General features: G+C 45.4%; 1 protein-coding gene across 1 annotated transcript; it reads right to left on the bottom strand.

Annotated features, from left to right (window-relative positions):
• Nucleotides 1-4,272: 4,272 nt before the first annotated feature.
• Nucleotides 4,273-14,787, bottom strand: GCSAM (germinal center associated signaling and motility). Its single transcript, XM_032349255.1, is given in 7 exon segments — nt 4,273-6,008; nt 6,010-6,236; nt 7,139-7,167; nt 9,167-9,213; nt 10,248-10,289; nt 12,323-12,391; nt 14,473-14,787. Coding segments are annotated over 7 exon segments (525 nt in total). The 5' UTR covers nt 14,502-14,787; the 3' UTR covers nt 4,273-5,926.
• Nucleotides 14,788-15,068: the final 281 nt, after the last annotated feature.

Genomic DNA, 15,068 nt, shown 5'->3' with positions numbered 1-15,068 from the left:
CCCAGGATCCTGAGATCATGACCTGAGCCGAAGGCAGCGGCTTAACCCACAGAGCCACCCAGGCGCCCGGATGTGTATCCTATTGAAGAGGGTTTGAAACAGGAAGAGCAGCTCTCTTGTTGGAGGCTTGATGCCAATTTGTTAACAGGAGGGGCTATAATGTTAGAAACTGTATTGATCATCTGCAGACACAGAATGGCCTAGCATGAAGAAACCGAGGATTTGTTTCGTTGGGAAAATTGTTTTGCTGGGAATTTTCCAGGGGAGAGTGTGGTGGTCCTATCACAAGAGATTCTTAGCCCCAGGATCTCAGTTAAATGGGTCGTAGGTGGACGTCAGTATGAGGGGCTGCCGTGGATGGGGACTTGTCCAAGCGTGAGTCTCGGGCTAGATTTGCCCTGGTCTTTTTGTGAACCAGGACTCTGGATAATGTGAATTTGCTTTCTTATTTAACTAGAGGATCTGTTTTTTGTAACCTGGTGTCTCATTTTGAGGCCGGTTCCTCAAACTAGCCAAATAGGTGCATTTCCCGTCTTCCTCTTTATTTTTTATGTGTCCAATGTAAATCATAGTGTGTGTGTACTTTTTAGAATGTAACGAATAACTTTCACAGGGAAGGATTTAAAACTATTTACAATAAATTATTTTTTGTGCGGGCATGGTCACAGTCACATTGATTTCACGGTGTGGAGTCTCTGCGGCGTGATGGGGGCTGGCATGTTCTTGCAGGGCATGGTGCTGGAACTGATTTTTCATTTCCTGGAGGGCATTTTCCCCTTCTGAGTAAGACTGAGCTGGAGGGGCTGGAGTGGACTCGGTCCTCCTCTGCTGCAGGGAGAGCAGGGAGCGCCCCCCCCCCCCCCCCCGGTCTTTCCTTCCTCCCCTCTGCTTCCTTCCAGGGCACGTTCCTGGCAGGCCCAAGTGTACGAAGGGCCTGGGCTGGAAGGAAGTGCCAGGACAGTGGGCTTTTCCCTTCTCCTTTGGAAAGCACTAAAACACAACTATCTTGACCCCTTGCAAGTCATATGAAGACTTTCCATAGGTTTGACTCTGGCTCTGGTGCTGTGGGAAGAGCTGAACTTTGTAACTTTGTGCCTAAAGCCTTTTGAGGTGTCTGGAAAAAAAAAAAAATGGTATTCGTGTCTACACTGTTCTGCTGTAGGAGATGAGTTTACTGGTCGTCATACGTTTTCATGATGAGCATAATGCCTGGTGCATCATGAGGTCTCAGCAGCTCTCTGTGATATCACTGAAGGATTTGAGAAGAGACACTGGTCTTTTCTGGAAGTCCGTTAGATTCAGGCAGAAGGGGTACAGTCAGAATAGTGGCATGTGCCACTTCTGTCATCCCCAGAGAAATTCTGTCCATGCATCCAATTCTTTTCTACTTTTCAATTTAACTTAGCTCTATAGATCATTTTAAGGATGTGTTTTGCAACGAGTCCAGGAAAAATGGTGAAGGGGAGGACAATAATAAGAAAAGAAGGGCTCCCTGGGTGGCTCAGTCAGTTGAGTGGCTGACTTTGGCTCAGGTCATGATCCCAGGGTCCTGGGATTGAGCCCCGCATCGGGTGCTCTGCTCAGCGGGGAGTCTGCTTCTCCCTCTCCCTCTGCTTGCTGCTTTGCATACTTGTACTCTCTCTCTGTCAAATAAATAACATCTTAAAAAAAGAAAAGAAAAGAAAAGCTGCTGGTCTCGTTAGGCAATGAGACTGTGCAGAGCAGATAGGAAACAGCAGGAAAAAACAGCCTGGTGTAAACATGGAGACAGACTGTGGGGGTGTGGGTAGTCAGAGAAGAGAGTGGTCAGTGTCCTTTCATTGGAGAAGGCCTTGCCTAGGAAGGACGACACAGCTGAGCCTGAAGCTGTGGTGGGGTTGGAATAAATAGATTTGCTTTCCTTTACACTTGTGTCTGATTAGGATAAGATCATGTTCTTTCTTTTCTCATTCATACATTCATTTATTTATTTTTATTTTTAAGTAGGCTCCATGCCCGGTGTGGAGCCCAATGTGGAGCTCAATGTGGAGCTTGATTGCATGACCCTGAGATCAAGGTCTGAGCTGATATCAAGAGTTGGATGCTTAACCGACTGAGCCACTCTTTTCCCTTTTAGCTGTGGGCTCTGCATGGATCCCTGCCCCATTCAGAGTCTCATCAGTACTGAGAAACATGAGAGAAGTCTCTGGATGTCTTCCCTTCCCTGCTCCCACTGTGGTTCCTTGCCTTACAATAGGCTCCTCCACATTGTTCCTGCGTCACTGGCGGTGGTGTCCACAAGCAGTCCCTTCCTCTCATATTAGGAAACTGAGGTCTGGAGAAGTGAAACGATGAGTCTAGATTTCCACCGTCTTGGGGAGCAATGTCCAGCCCACTAGGCAAACTCATACCATCAATGGCCTCTGACTTTGGTAGGCACCCTAGGGTCATGTTCAGATCAGGCTTGACTCCATCCCCAAAGAGCACAGGTGGTGAGAGGGGACGGGGTGAGTTAAGAGACGTCATCATCAGACTGTAGAAGGCTCCCTGGATGATAATGATCACGCAGGGCTCCCCCCGAGTGCCTTACAAAAGCGGGAAAGTGGGAAGAACTTACACTGAGCCATTTAACAGATGGCAGAACTGAGGTACACTCAGATCGGGGACTTTCCAGGTGCTTTCTGAACACAAGAGGCTGGCTGGAAATAGGACAGAGTCAGATACATGTAAACAGAATCTCCTTTTGTCTGAAGGCTCCTGTGATATCTTGCCCTGTTCTGCCTATGCCCTTCCATTCCATTCCTGAGAATATTCGAAGCACCTGTCACCCAAGGTTGTCCTAAAAACGCCAGCATTTGAATTTATTTGTTATCATTGGTAGATTGTTCTGACCTAGCTTTGCCCTTTTCTTGTACTTCTCTTCTGTTCTGAATAGGAATTTATGCATAGGCTAAGGGATTATTTATAGATGCTACGATGAAGGTAAAACGGAAACCACAAAGCCTGCCGTTGCCGCATGAAGTGTGCCTCTGTGAACTGGCTGTGTACAGGTGTAAGGAGAGCATGGGGGAGGGGAGTTTCCTGATTGTATCTATGTCCCAAGGGAGCAGTTTAAATCCTCAGCCTCCATTTCTTATCAAGAACCCAGGAATTATGCGGCGCCTGGATGGCTCAGTGGGTTAAGCCTCTGCCTTCAGCTTGGGTCATGATCTCAGGGTCCTGGGATGGAGCCCCCATATCCGGCTGTCTGCTCAGCAGGAAGCCTGCCCCCCCCCCCCGCCTCCCACTTGCCTCTCTGCCTACTTATGATCTCTGTCTGTCAAATAAAAAATAAAAAAAAAATAAAGTCTTTAAAGAAAAAAAAAAGAACCCAGGAATTCTTCCACGGATGGGTGGCATCCCCGACCACTAGCCATTGTCTAAAATACTGTGTGTGTGAGTGTGTGTGAATGTGCATTTTCTGTGAAGAGGGTTAAAGGGCTTTCACCAAAATCCTGAAGTGTTTGGAAAACAGGATTAGCATTATATGCAGACAGAGCACTCCCGAAGGGCTCTCCTGCTCAAAAATCATTCCCTTCCCTCAGCTCTCTGGCTTTCATTATAAGAACAAATGTCCCTGGCTAAGCATTTGTATTTAATACATTGCAGGAAAGAGGCATATACTATTTGGGACAAGTAATATTTTCACAGGCGAAGACTCAAACTAGTATGACTTATATTGTACTAAAGGTATTTAAACCAGTCAACTCCAGCAAGGGTTCACTGTCCAAATGAAAAACTCCAGTCTAAAACCCAGTGGTGCCATTTCTAACCCACTGAAGATCGCTGGATGACCCTGGTCATCACGCCCGTCAACACGTTTTCCTCCACGTGTCGCGAAAGTGTTCGTTCCTCTTTGCTCCTTGATATCATTTATTCAAGGTCCGCAGTAAAAGAATTACATACACTAGATGCCACCCTCCCGTTTGCCCGTGATAAAGCCTAACCTTCAATTTATATGCTCAAGGTCACAGAGGGAGGAAGGGATAGAGCCAGGACTGGAATCAATCACAGGCTGACTCTCATGTCCACACTCTTTCCCCTAAGTGAATTCTGGCCAAGGGTGAAGGTTAGAGTTCCACAGGGTTCCATGGCTGAAAATGGAATGTTGGCAGAGGACAAGATACCCAGATGTGACTGGCTCTTAGCTGAAGACCATCGATTGCCTGAAGTCTCAGCAAACACGTGTGGACTCATCCAACCTCTTGTCACCACATTTCTCCTCGCTGGCATTTAGTGCATTTTAAATAACAGTTATTTAATGTTAGGTGCCTTTGGGGACAAAACAGTAATTAAACACATAATGTTATCTACTACTTCATCAACAAACCTCTACTATTTTAACATCCTTAAAATTAAGACAGTTACCACGGGTTAAATAAAACAGGAAGTGGAGAACACAGGTGTAAATAAAGGATAGAAATAGTCTAATTTGCTGATTATTCTTGGTCTCATTCATATCGTTTGTGGTTTAATATTTTCCTGCCAGTTTATTGGTACCAGCTCTTAAGAGTTGCAATACTCAAACACATTTCTGTTATCGTTATCTCCAAGTATCATCGTTTAGGCCTGGGTGCCTAATTTTTTTTTTTTTTTCTGAAGAGGGCAAAAAATATATATAGATTTTTGGCTTTGCAGGACCTCCAGTGTGTGTCACAACTACTTAACTCTTCTGTGGCTGAGCAGCCATCGTCAGTATGAACATGTATGCAGTGTAAGTGAATAAGACTGGCTGTGTTCCAATAACATTTTATTTATACAAAGAAAGACAGTAGGTCAGATTTAGCCTGTGGGTCACAGTTTGCTGACCCCTGTTTTAGGGGATAGATGGAATTCTAGGAACAATGAAGAAAACTTTAGGAAAAATAATCAGAACATATGGAGAAAGGCTCATTTGAGAAGGGGTATGGTGTGGAGGTGTGGGGGTGTTACTTTCCCCATGTGGACATTTTTTCCCCCAAATTTTATACATGACATGTTAGTTCATCCAGACATACACCATACAGTTGAGTAGAGCCTTTTCTATGTAGTATGTTGGAAGAGTGCTGAATTGGAAGCCGGGAAATCAGGCTCTAAATAACGTTCTGTCAATAACTTGCAATGTACATTGTGCTACTTCTCTCTGAGCAAAAAGGATAGTGGATTAGAGTGTCTCCACAGGTCTTTCTACACTACCATTCTCTAATGCTATGATTTTCTTGTTAACATTTCTAGAGAGAAATACAAAATTAAAAAATATAGATTAAAATTATATGAAAAATTATATAAAAACCTGATGTAGAACTTAGTGATTCCATTCACATAACCAACAAAGCCACGAGGGTCAACGAGTCAAAGAACATGATGCAAAGGACATGGCAAAGTGGCACAGGGTGAGAGGAACACACAGGTGCCCACCTGGAAGGCTCAGAGTGAGGGGTTAGGCCTTCGAACATGGTGGAACCAGTGGACCCCTCTCTTGGCACACTTAGTATAATAGATAAAGCTTCCTTGTGATTCTAGGAGACAATCATGTGGACATTTTATGGAGAAGGGTCTGCCTTTGTGATGTTCAAAGTTGTAGAGCACCAAGAATCCCCCCCACCCCCCCACTGCCCCTCCCCCCATCTGCCACTGAGCAAAGCAACCCATTTCCAAAGCCATTTGGAATCAAAGATGGCCACTCTGTTCTCAAAGAGTGGTGTTCAGGATAGATGGTTGGTCTTTGGATGATGAATATTGAGCTGGATCTAAGAGGTCCTGTGGTTGGCAAATCAGATTCTGCAGAGACCCCTGTAGCAAAGGCTGTTGTGTGTGTGGAGTGGGGGTAAGCCTGAAAGACTCTAGACCCTACACCTACCTCAACCAGAGCCCTGCACCCCCGGTTTTTATTTATTGCTATTAGATAAGTGCTGGTCCAACTATTTCATCATAAATAGGAAACCTGAGCCTTCGAAGGTAGCAGAGGTAGATGTGGCTGTTGCAGGGCATGGAAGGAGATTCTACTAGGTAAGTTCATATTCATCTTCTGGGGAAGACAAATTGCTTGGAGAGGAATGCACCCGGAGAAGTGCATACGAAGTCTCAGTTTCTCTCAAGTAATTCCTGGGTTTCTCGGTCTTAGGGGAAACATTCTCATAGCACCTCTCGGCAGAGATCCCTGATGGCCTTCTCCCAAGGACGCTGTGACTAATGAGGGTGTAGCAGAGATCATCCGAGGAGTTCTGGTCAGCATTGTCCTGCTGGTCAAAGAAGAATCTGATCAAGTGTGGGCCTTGTGCCATTCTCTTTATATGCTCCAGGCTCAACACAGACCCAACCCTGGCCAAAGTTTGTCTTCCATGACCATCTCTCCTCCACCCCCTGGCTGTTTTTCCTAAATGACTGCCCCTACCCTAACCTCTAGCCCAGACATCCAGAGAGCTCATGCTGTCCAGAGTATTCAGCCTACCCAGACATGTCCTCTCTGGTCCATGTTCCAGAGTGACCCCTGACTATCCCCAGTCATACATATAATTCCCAAATCTCAGGTCCTGAGGGCAGCCCATTCTTATATAAGAGAATAATCTGAGGCCACCTTCAGATGACTTATGATATTTAACACTTATTCTAGAGATTTTGGCATTATTCAAAAAGGAAGCCCTCAAGAGAAGCTCCCAGGCAATGGAATCTCAGAAGGTAAAAAGCAAAGAAGCAAAGTCCAAGAGGGAGAGTCTGGATCTGGAACTGGGACTTGGTTTTTGAATCATGTCCCTGACTTCTTGTCAGCTGTCTGACTTGGGGGAGAATATCACTTAATCTTTCGGTTTTCTCATTTGTACTGCAGGAGAAATAATAGTTCCAGTCTGACAGGGTTGCTGTAACAGTGACATTAGCCACTACAGGCAAAGCTCCCAGCATACTGCCTAGCATCAGCAAAAGACTCCATATATATTAGCTCCTTTCAGTAAGATGTACAACAGAGGTGGCTGATGCCACTGCCACCAGGCCCCGTACAGGGCCCTGGGCTAACAAGCACTGGCATCTAAGGTCCTTCTTTCATATCGAGGTTTGAAGGGGTCTTGGAGCCCAACTTCTGCCATCTGGGGTATCTGCATTGCCACCGGCATCTCGGAAAAAGGCTCAGAGATGTTTGCATTACCTGCATGGGAGCAGATGACATTCTTTCATCTGGAGAAAGAAAATACAATCAATTTCAGATCATGGGGAGATTTGAGGAGAGAGGGTGGAGAGTGGGGGGGAGGGTTGGACTCTAAGATAGGAGCAGTCGGAGACCCAAACAGCAGCGGAGCAGGTTATCATGACCTGTGACACATCCCTGAGGAGTGACAGGACCATCTAAAGAAACAGCAGAGCTGTGCAGGCTGAGAGTCTGAGTGGAGGGAGACACATTCGGTGGGGCTTTGGAAGAGAAACCACACTTCCCTCCATCCCCTCACCCCGCCCGCCCTCCTGCAAAATTCATTGCACATCTACCCTGTACCAGGCACTGTGGAGACAAAGAAAAATCAGAAACAGTTCTCGTCTAGTGGGGGGCTCACAGGCTAGCATAGGCAGTACACAAGGACCCCACGGATCCATAGTGCGAAAGAGGACTGTCTGTCTACTGCAGGCGACAGGGGATGGTAGGCGTGCGGGCCAGTGCTCAGGAAAAGCTCAAGGGAACGAAATTCTTAAATTGAGCAATCCCATTCCTGAATTTGCTAGCAGAGACACACAAAAGCAGGCCAGTTTTTCAAAAGCCAGTTTATTTAAAAGCAACTGGCTCTAGTCTCTCAGCAAAGACACAAACGGACACACTCGCTAAACCCTCGCAAACACACCAACTCAATACGCCAACGTAAGCTTTCATATGGAAGTCCCAGGATGCCCTCCCACACAGGAGGTGGGTGTGCCCCTGCAGGCCCTCTAGTTTATTATATTACGGGTTTACCTTCCCCAAGGACTGACATCCCAGATTCTCACAACTCCATAAATTCCCATGGCCATCTATGACGTCCCTGAGTATCACTATAAGGAACGTCTGTGGGATTTACCATTAGATGTCTTTCTTCCTTCTCTTTCTTCTTTCTTCTTCTTCCTTCCTTCCTTCCTTTCTCTCTCTCTCTCTCTCTTTCTCTCTCTCTCTTTCTTTCTTTCTTTCTTTCTTTCTTTCTTTCTTTCTTTCTTTCTTTCTTTCTTTCTCTTTCTTTCAGAGATAGTAGTACAAGCTGGAGAGAGAGAGGCAGAGGGAGAGGGAGAAGCAGACTCCGCACTGGGCAGCCGATGTGGAGCTCCATCCCAGGACTCTGGGATCATGACCTGAGCTGAAGGCAAACACTTAACATACTGAGCCAGCCAGGCATCCCTAAAGGTTTTGTTTCAACCGTGTTTTGCTCTGATGGAGATTGGGGTTTCCTGGGATCCATGATTCCCGATTCCCGGAGGAGACGTTAGGGGTGGGAGGGCCGGATTATTCCCTCACACACTTGACAGAGCTAGTTTGCAAGACTCAGAGTGAATGAATTAGGCTCTGCTCTTTAGACCCAGGAAGGCAGAGGCAAAACTCCACCCCTTTTCTTCTTTACAAACACAGTGGGCTGTCCTCGCCTATACTTCCTTTCTCTCTTTCTTACATGTGTTGCTATTCAGCACCCTCTCCTTCTCGAAGTCCTTCCTAGCTGCAGTACTCTTCTGTCTCCAGAGACTACCGCCTCACCTCCTAAGTGATCTTCCAGCATCCACTCTTGCCACGCACGAGTCCAGCGTGTTCACTACACAGCAACCCACGCTGCATCTTTTCATGCAAAGGACGTCATACTGGCCCCTTGTTTAAAGGCCCTCAATACTTCTGCAGTTTTCAAGACAAAAACCCCAATCTTAAGCTTGCCCCCAAGAGCCTGCCCCTCCCAGTTGCTCTCTGCGCCCCTCCACCTTTCCAGTTATTGTTTCCAGTTCACTCCTCTGGCCTCCAGACGTTAGGGAGGGACACAGAGATCAGTAGCCAGTTCCTGCTTTGATGAGCTCACAGTCCCGTGGAGAGAGAGAAAAGCAGCTGGACGAGTGACACAGATTCATGTGTAAGTATGACACTGGAAGGATGCCCAAGGAGCTTGCGAAGCCCAGAGAAGGGACAGTGTGGAAATGTAAGTCTGTCCAAAGTAGAAAAGATGAGAAAGCAATGACTTACTCTCCTCTGAGGAATCTGGCTTTGCTTTACAAATATGTCCTTTTTTCCTGAAAAAAGAAAAGGAAGGAAAATTGGTGGTTTCAATATTCTGAAACTCTCCGAGAAAATGACACTGAACTCTAAAACCTTATCTTTAAGTCTTTCATTTGTTAAAGTTATACCTCCTTTAGCATCAAGGAAAACGAAGATGGATAAAAGGAAATATGAAAGATAAGACAGGTAGAAATCTCCACCTGTGTGTGTGTGTGTGTGTGTGTGTGTGTGTGTGTGTGTGTGTGTCCTCCCTTCTCCCCTTTCTGGGCTGAGGTGGAATTGATTTATAAATGGAGAACCAATAGTGACATCATTGGTAACTATTTGGGGGGATTTTTTTCTAACAAAATATCAATTTCTTTTATATCATGTGACATAAGGAGTCAAGGTTATTTCCAATTCCAACCCCAAGCCCCCTCTCTGATCTCCAAGCAAGCAAGCAAGCAAGCAAGCAAACACAGCCCATGTGAGCACAGGGGTAACTATTCTGTAGAGATGAGTCCTCCAGAGGAACACAGTCTAGATATAAAGGAAGCTCATTATCACCTCAGGAGACAATGTCATGTGCGCCAAGCAGCATGACCATAGGTCTCGCTTGGCTTAGGGAGTCTAGTTAATGTCCTTACCAGTCACTTCGGGACCCTGAACTATTTTTAGCATGTGTTTCACTCTCAACGCTTTCCCACTGTGGTGGATGACTTGAATGATCACCCCGGCTGTGAGTTCTCTGTGCAAGGGACAGAACCGTGCGCTTCCATACATGGAGTCTGGCCCTTGCCCTGTGAGGAAGCGGTCCCTTCTCTCCACTGGAGCCAATTTCATCCTTGCTTCTGAGGCTTTCTGGTTCAAGGACCACCATCAAGACTATTGTTCCTGTTTCTCAACAGGCTCCAATTATCACTTCCCTGACTGACTTTCAGATGAGCGTCTGGGGAGTCACAGGCTTCCCCTGTGGCCACAGACAGTGGGCAGTTACAGGTGATTTACAGTAAATACCACATTGAAACCACACTTAGGGAAATAACTCTTGAAAATGATTCTCACTCACCATGGAAGGCAGAAACACCCTTGGGCAACGCAGCCGCAGCATCTGAAATAACCGAGAGATGACACAAATCACCATGCTGGTTTCTACAGCTTGAGTAGGGGGACTCCCTTCCTTTTGCCGGTTCTGTGAAAAACCTCTTTTCTCCCCACAACCCCAAAGATGGTATTTATTCTAGAGGACTTGGACACATCTATCATGCTACAATGACTCCTTCCTCCTAGGACTTTAACTGCCCCTTAGGAAAAGTGAAGACGTTGCTTATCAACTCCTAATGGGGGAAGGAACTTTCTGTTCTAGTGTAGGATGGAATTCATTTGTTCACATCCTACACTAGAGCTTCATAAAGTTAGGGACCCTATAGACCTATCTTGTTCAACTCCAGCAGAGATCACCAGCTTGTGCCAGAGTGTCTGGTAAATCTATTTTCAATAAATCCTCGATAAATGAACAAGTAGCCGAGGACAGAGCAACTCTAACTGACTCAGGTCATCATATCTGCCTCTTTGACCCAACGGGCAGGTAAATTAACAGGACTTGGGATCTCTTTTGTGGCAAGCAGAAAAGGTCTGATCTTTCTGCGGTCAGGCATCCAAGCTGAGGTCTATCATGCCGGGCATCTTTCTGAACTTGAGTCATAGTTGAATGTGAAAGCCTTCCATGTCCCTATAACACTATGTAAAAGCATCAGTGAAAATACCACCCAGAAATATCCCTCCCAGTGAGCTTCCCAGGGAGTTCCCTTGCAAAGAGCTCTGAAGGAGAGGTCATAGGCCCTGGCATGGTGGAGTGTTCTGATAGCTACAGGGGCTCCCTGTACTCCCAGAGTTTGAGGACTAAAAGGCATGGCTCCTCTTCGTGCTACTTTCAGCCATTGTTTCTATCTCCTGTTTCTGTGGCTAAAGAAACACAAGGAAACCACTGAACCTCCTTAGTGCTAAGAAACTGGATTCTCTGAGGAGAGTCAGGTGATGAAAACAGTTAGCCAATTTTGAATTACTGATTGGACCAGGATCTCTGGAAAACTTGAGCCACAGTTTCTTTGTCATAAAATAAGGATGCTTACACGGCTTACCCACATTGTAAGGGTCATGTAAAGTTAAATTCAGGCAAAAACTGTTTTTAAGCTGGTTATTTGTTCCATGCATTTTTTTTCCACGTATTCTTGCATTTCAACTCAGATGTTTTGGTTTGGAGTGCATTCTGCGGGATACCAGATGCATCTCTATGATAGCAATTCCAGGTTCTTCTCTCTTAATGCAAAGCTTCCTTGGTCCTGTAGTCCACCCAGTCTCTCCCTTGTTATAAGGCCCATGACCGCTCTGGTCTCTTTCATCATTTGCATTGTATGCGTTCATACATGTCTAGGGATGTCCCCCAAATATATGAACCTTCACTTGTCCTGAAGACATGTACCGTGTTGGGGGATCTCTGTGTCCCCAACTCCTGACACAAACTTTGGCTCAGTGGTTGCTTTTTAATTTAATTGATATTCTTTCAAGAGCTTCTCCTGAAACCATGGGAAAAAGGAAAATAATTCTATAGGCCACAGAACACCCAGCTTTGCCACTCTTGGGAATTCTTGGACTGTAAGACCCTAGTTCCATAGTCTACTGATTCCCTGGCACTCAAAGGGACTAGTCAGAAAGGATTAATGAGGAAGTCTTGGTTTAACAGCATCAGGGTAATTACAAGAGTCTCTTTCCATAAACCTTTCAATGATCATGATGATGTGAGATGTGGTCACCTCAGAAATAGAAACGTAGAGTTTAAAAAGGAACGGTCAGGATGGAGCTGGAGCACAAAGATACTTGAACTAAATGAACAGAGATAGCAGGAACTAGCAGCCTTATTTCTGGTTGCTGGGGGTTACACTAGGCTCCTAGCAAAATGGCACCTCTCCTGTCCAAGGTTCGAAGTGTTTTTGTCTTTTGTCTTGTCTTCACATTTACTGTAATTTACAACTGCTGGTGGGCAAAGCAGCATGTTCCATTGTGGTGTATGTGAAGTCTAGGACCTGACAGACTTTACTCTTAATAGGCAAAGGCCGGAAGAAGTTTTGTTGGAATTGTTCTCACCTGGGTGTCCTCTCTCTGAAGCTTTGGTTTTTTGGAGCCCAGGGTATTTCTTGAGTGTTCTGCTGCCTCCTAAAATCCAACATAATCAGGAATGAGCTAAGTTCTTCCTTTTCGGGCTTCTTCCCTCAGTTCCCAATTTTTCCAACTTTTGTCATTTCTTCCATTTGTGTGTCGCCTCAGCTTCCACCTGTTCCTCTCAGATCTGTTCACATCTTCTCTTTAATAAACATGGCAACCTTTTATCTGATGGTTCCTCCATTGCCATGGCAACAGCCCACCAACATTCTCCGACAACCTCCACACACAACTGGTCCTAAATCATTTGTTCCCACATGGCTGGGATTGCTCATGATGACCACGAGACTATCAGTGAATGGAGAGGCCTAGCCACTGGTGCAGTCTTTGGGATGGTGCACAGGGACGGGGAAGGGTACTGCTTGTCTCGTGTAAGTCATCATTTTTCACAGCACTAAGACAAAGAACATGGGATAAGAGGAGAAGAAAGGACTAGATAAAGAAAATAAATCTGTTCCTTGCTCAGGTTGGGTTTCTGGTAACCATTTTTCTCACTTGTGGGGATTTGAGAATACAGAGAAAAAGAAACTAAACATTAAATATTACTGGGGCACCTGGGTGACTCAGTCCGTTGGGTGTCTGCCTTTGGCTCAGGTCATGATCCCAGGGTCCTGGGATCGAGCCCTGCATCAGGCTCCCTGCTCCCCTGGAAAGCCTGCTTCTCCCTCTCCCTCTCCCACTCCCCCTGCTTGTGTTCCCCCTCTTGCTGTGTCTCTCTCTAATAAATAAAATCTTTTAAAAAATAAGGAAAATGTATCTAATGTTGTCAATAGTTATAGCTGTGATTTACCATTTTATTTATACTTTATGTATTTTTCAATGTTTCTACAGCTAACATGTATTGATGTCCTAATCCTTCACCTGCACACCAAAATTCTAAAAAAGAAAAAAAAATCCTACAAATGTCATAAAAATCATGACTTTCTCAGTCACATTATACCTGTATTTTGTTTAATTTTTCTTTTCAATACAGTGATTTCTGCACATTTCCAATCATTCATCAAACTCTTTTTTGAGTGCCTACTGTTTGTTAGAAATAATTCCAGGAAACAGGAATTCAAAGATGACTAAAAAACAGTCTCTACGTTTAAGGAAGTCACACATAGATATGAGAATAAGGATTTATAAGCTGATGACATGCCCTAGCTGCAGATGGCTCAAGGCCTGTGAGGAACCAGGGAGGAGTTTTAGGAAACACTGGGTTTCAGGGAGGGGCAGGACACATTCCATGGGCCCACCAAGCCTCCTTTTGGCAGGTGGCATTTTGAGTGCTGTGTCTTTGCTCCCAGTGGCAGGAACTGAGCCTTGGAATGCCGAATGTAATCCTTAAAAATCTTTCCCTCTCCCTGTCCCATTGAGTTCATCCTCTCTAGACCAGCTCACCAGGGATTCTCTTGTTTTGGATGGTACTAATTTTTATAATGACTGCTTTGATGTTAATGAAGATGATGGTTCCCCAAAACGATAGCTTATTATTATTGAACCTTACTGTAAGGCACTGTGCTAGCATCACACACACTAGAAACTGCCAAGATAGGCATTGTATTAGCATGTCCTCTTAAAATTTGGAAACTGAGTTCTAGAAAAAGTCAAATTCTTGACCGATTTTAATGAACTTTGCTTACCCTTCGCAGGGAATGTATACAGGAAGAGGCCTCACTGTGGGCAGAAGCTTGTTATTTATTTTGAACTAAAATAGTAAGTAAAGGAGTAGTGATGTCTTTCAGCTCCCTACAGGCATTAGGAACTCAGGAGACCTCCCTGCACCCAGCCCCAGGGCCCTGCCAGCCCCCCGAAAGTGTTCCTTTCTGAAGTCAGAGTTTACTGAATTGACATCCCTTGAGAAAGTCCTTCTGCCTTTTAGGAGTTCTCCACCAGCTGCTGGCTCACTCTGATTCTGGGGAGAAGGCCAGTTCTATAAGGAGTTGAACTTAGTGTATGGCCATCAGTAGGAACGTAATTTTTTTCAGTTCTTTACCCAGTTGCCTCCCCTCACCCAAGGACTTCTTTTTCTCTTTCTGGCTGCAATGCTCTGTCCCATCTCCCCTGCCTGCCTCTGGAGAGTCTGGACTCACCTGTTTTCCCCCAGCGGAGCGTTCCCCATTCTCTCCGTTCTCCCGGGTGACTTCCCCTCAGCCAGCCTGGTGCTCTAATGGGGTCAGCTCTTGACTTACCGCGTGTTGCTCTGGCCACTGGTGCTGAGAGCTGAAAGAAGAAGAGTACCTCCCTGCAGCAGGAGGAGGACCCCAGGGGGAGGAGAGTCAGAGGTGCAGGCAAGCACTCACGCGTGCACAACTTCCTAAAATGTCAGAGCCCCTAAAGGGGAACAATTGTTGCGGCCCCAAGATATGCCTCTTCGGCATATTGATTATTTTAAGTTGGCTTCTTTAAAAAAACTTCAGATATAAAACAAGGTCTGAAAATCAAATAGAAATTACCTTGCTTTAAGAGACTTTTTCGTTGACAGGGGAAATCTCCACGTGTAAGGCTATCAGGAAGAGGGAACTCTAAGTCTCCAGAAAAGTTGTAAGACAGAAGGCAATTAAAATTGGCCTAATAGCATGACCCTTGTTTACTCTGCTTTTTCCTCCTACAACAGACCCTCCAGCCCCAACACCTTTTGTTTTTAACTGAAGATGATATTTATTTATTTATTTATTTATTTAATTTA

Source organism: Mustela erminea, chromosome 1, assembly GCF_009829155.1.
Source record: "Mustela erminea isolate mMusErm1 chromosome 1, mMusErm1.Pri, whole genome shotgun sequence".
Taxonomy (NCBI): Eukaryota; Metazoa; Chordata; class Mammalia; order Carnivora; family Mustelidae; genus Mustela; species Mustela erminea.
Note: the sequence above shows the minus strand (reverse complement) of the source record. Positions and strands in the feature narration are given on the sequence as shown.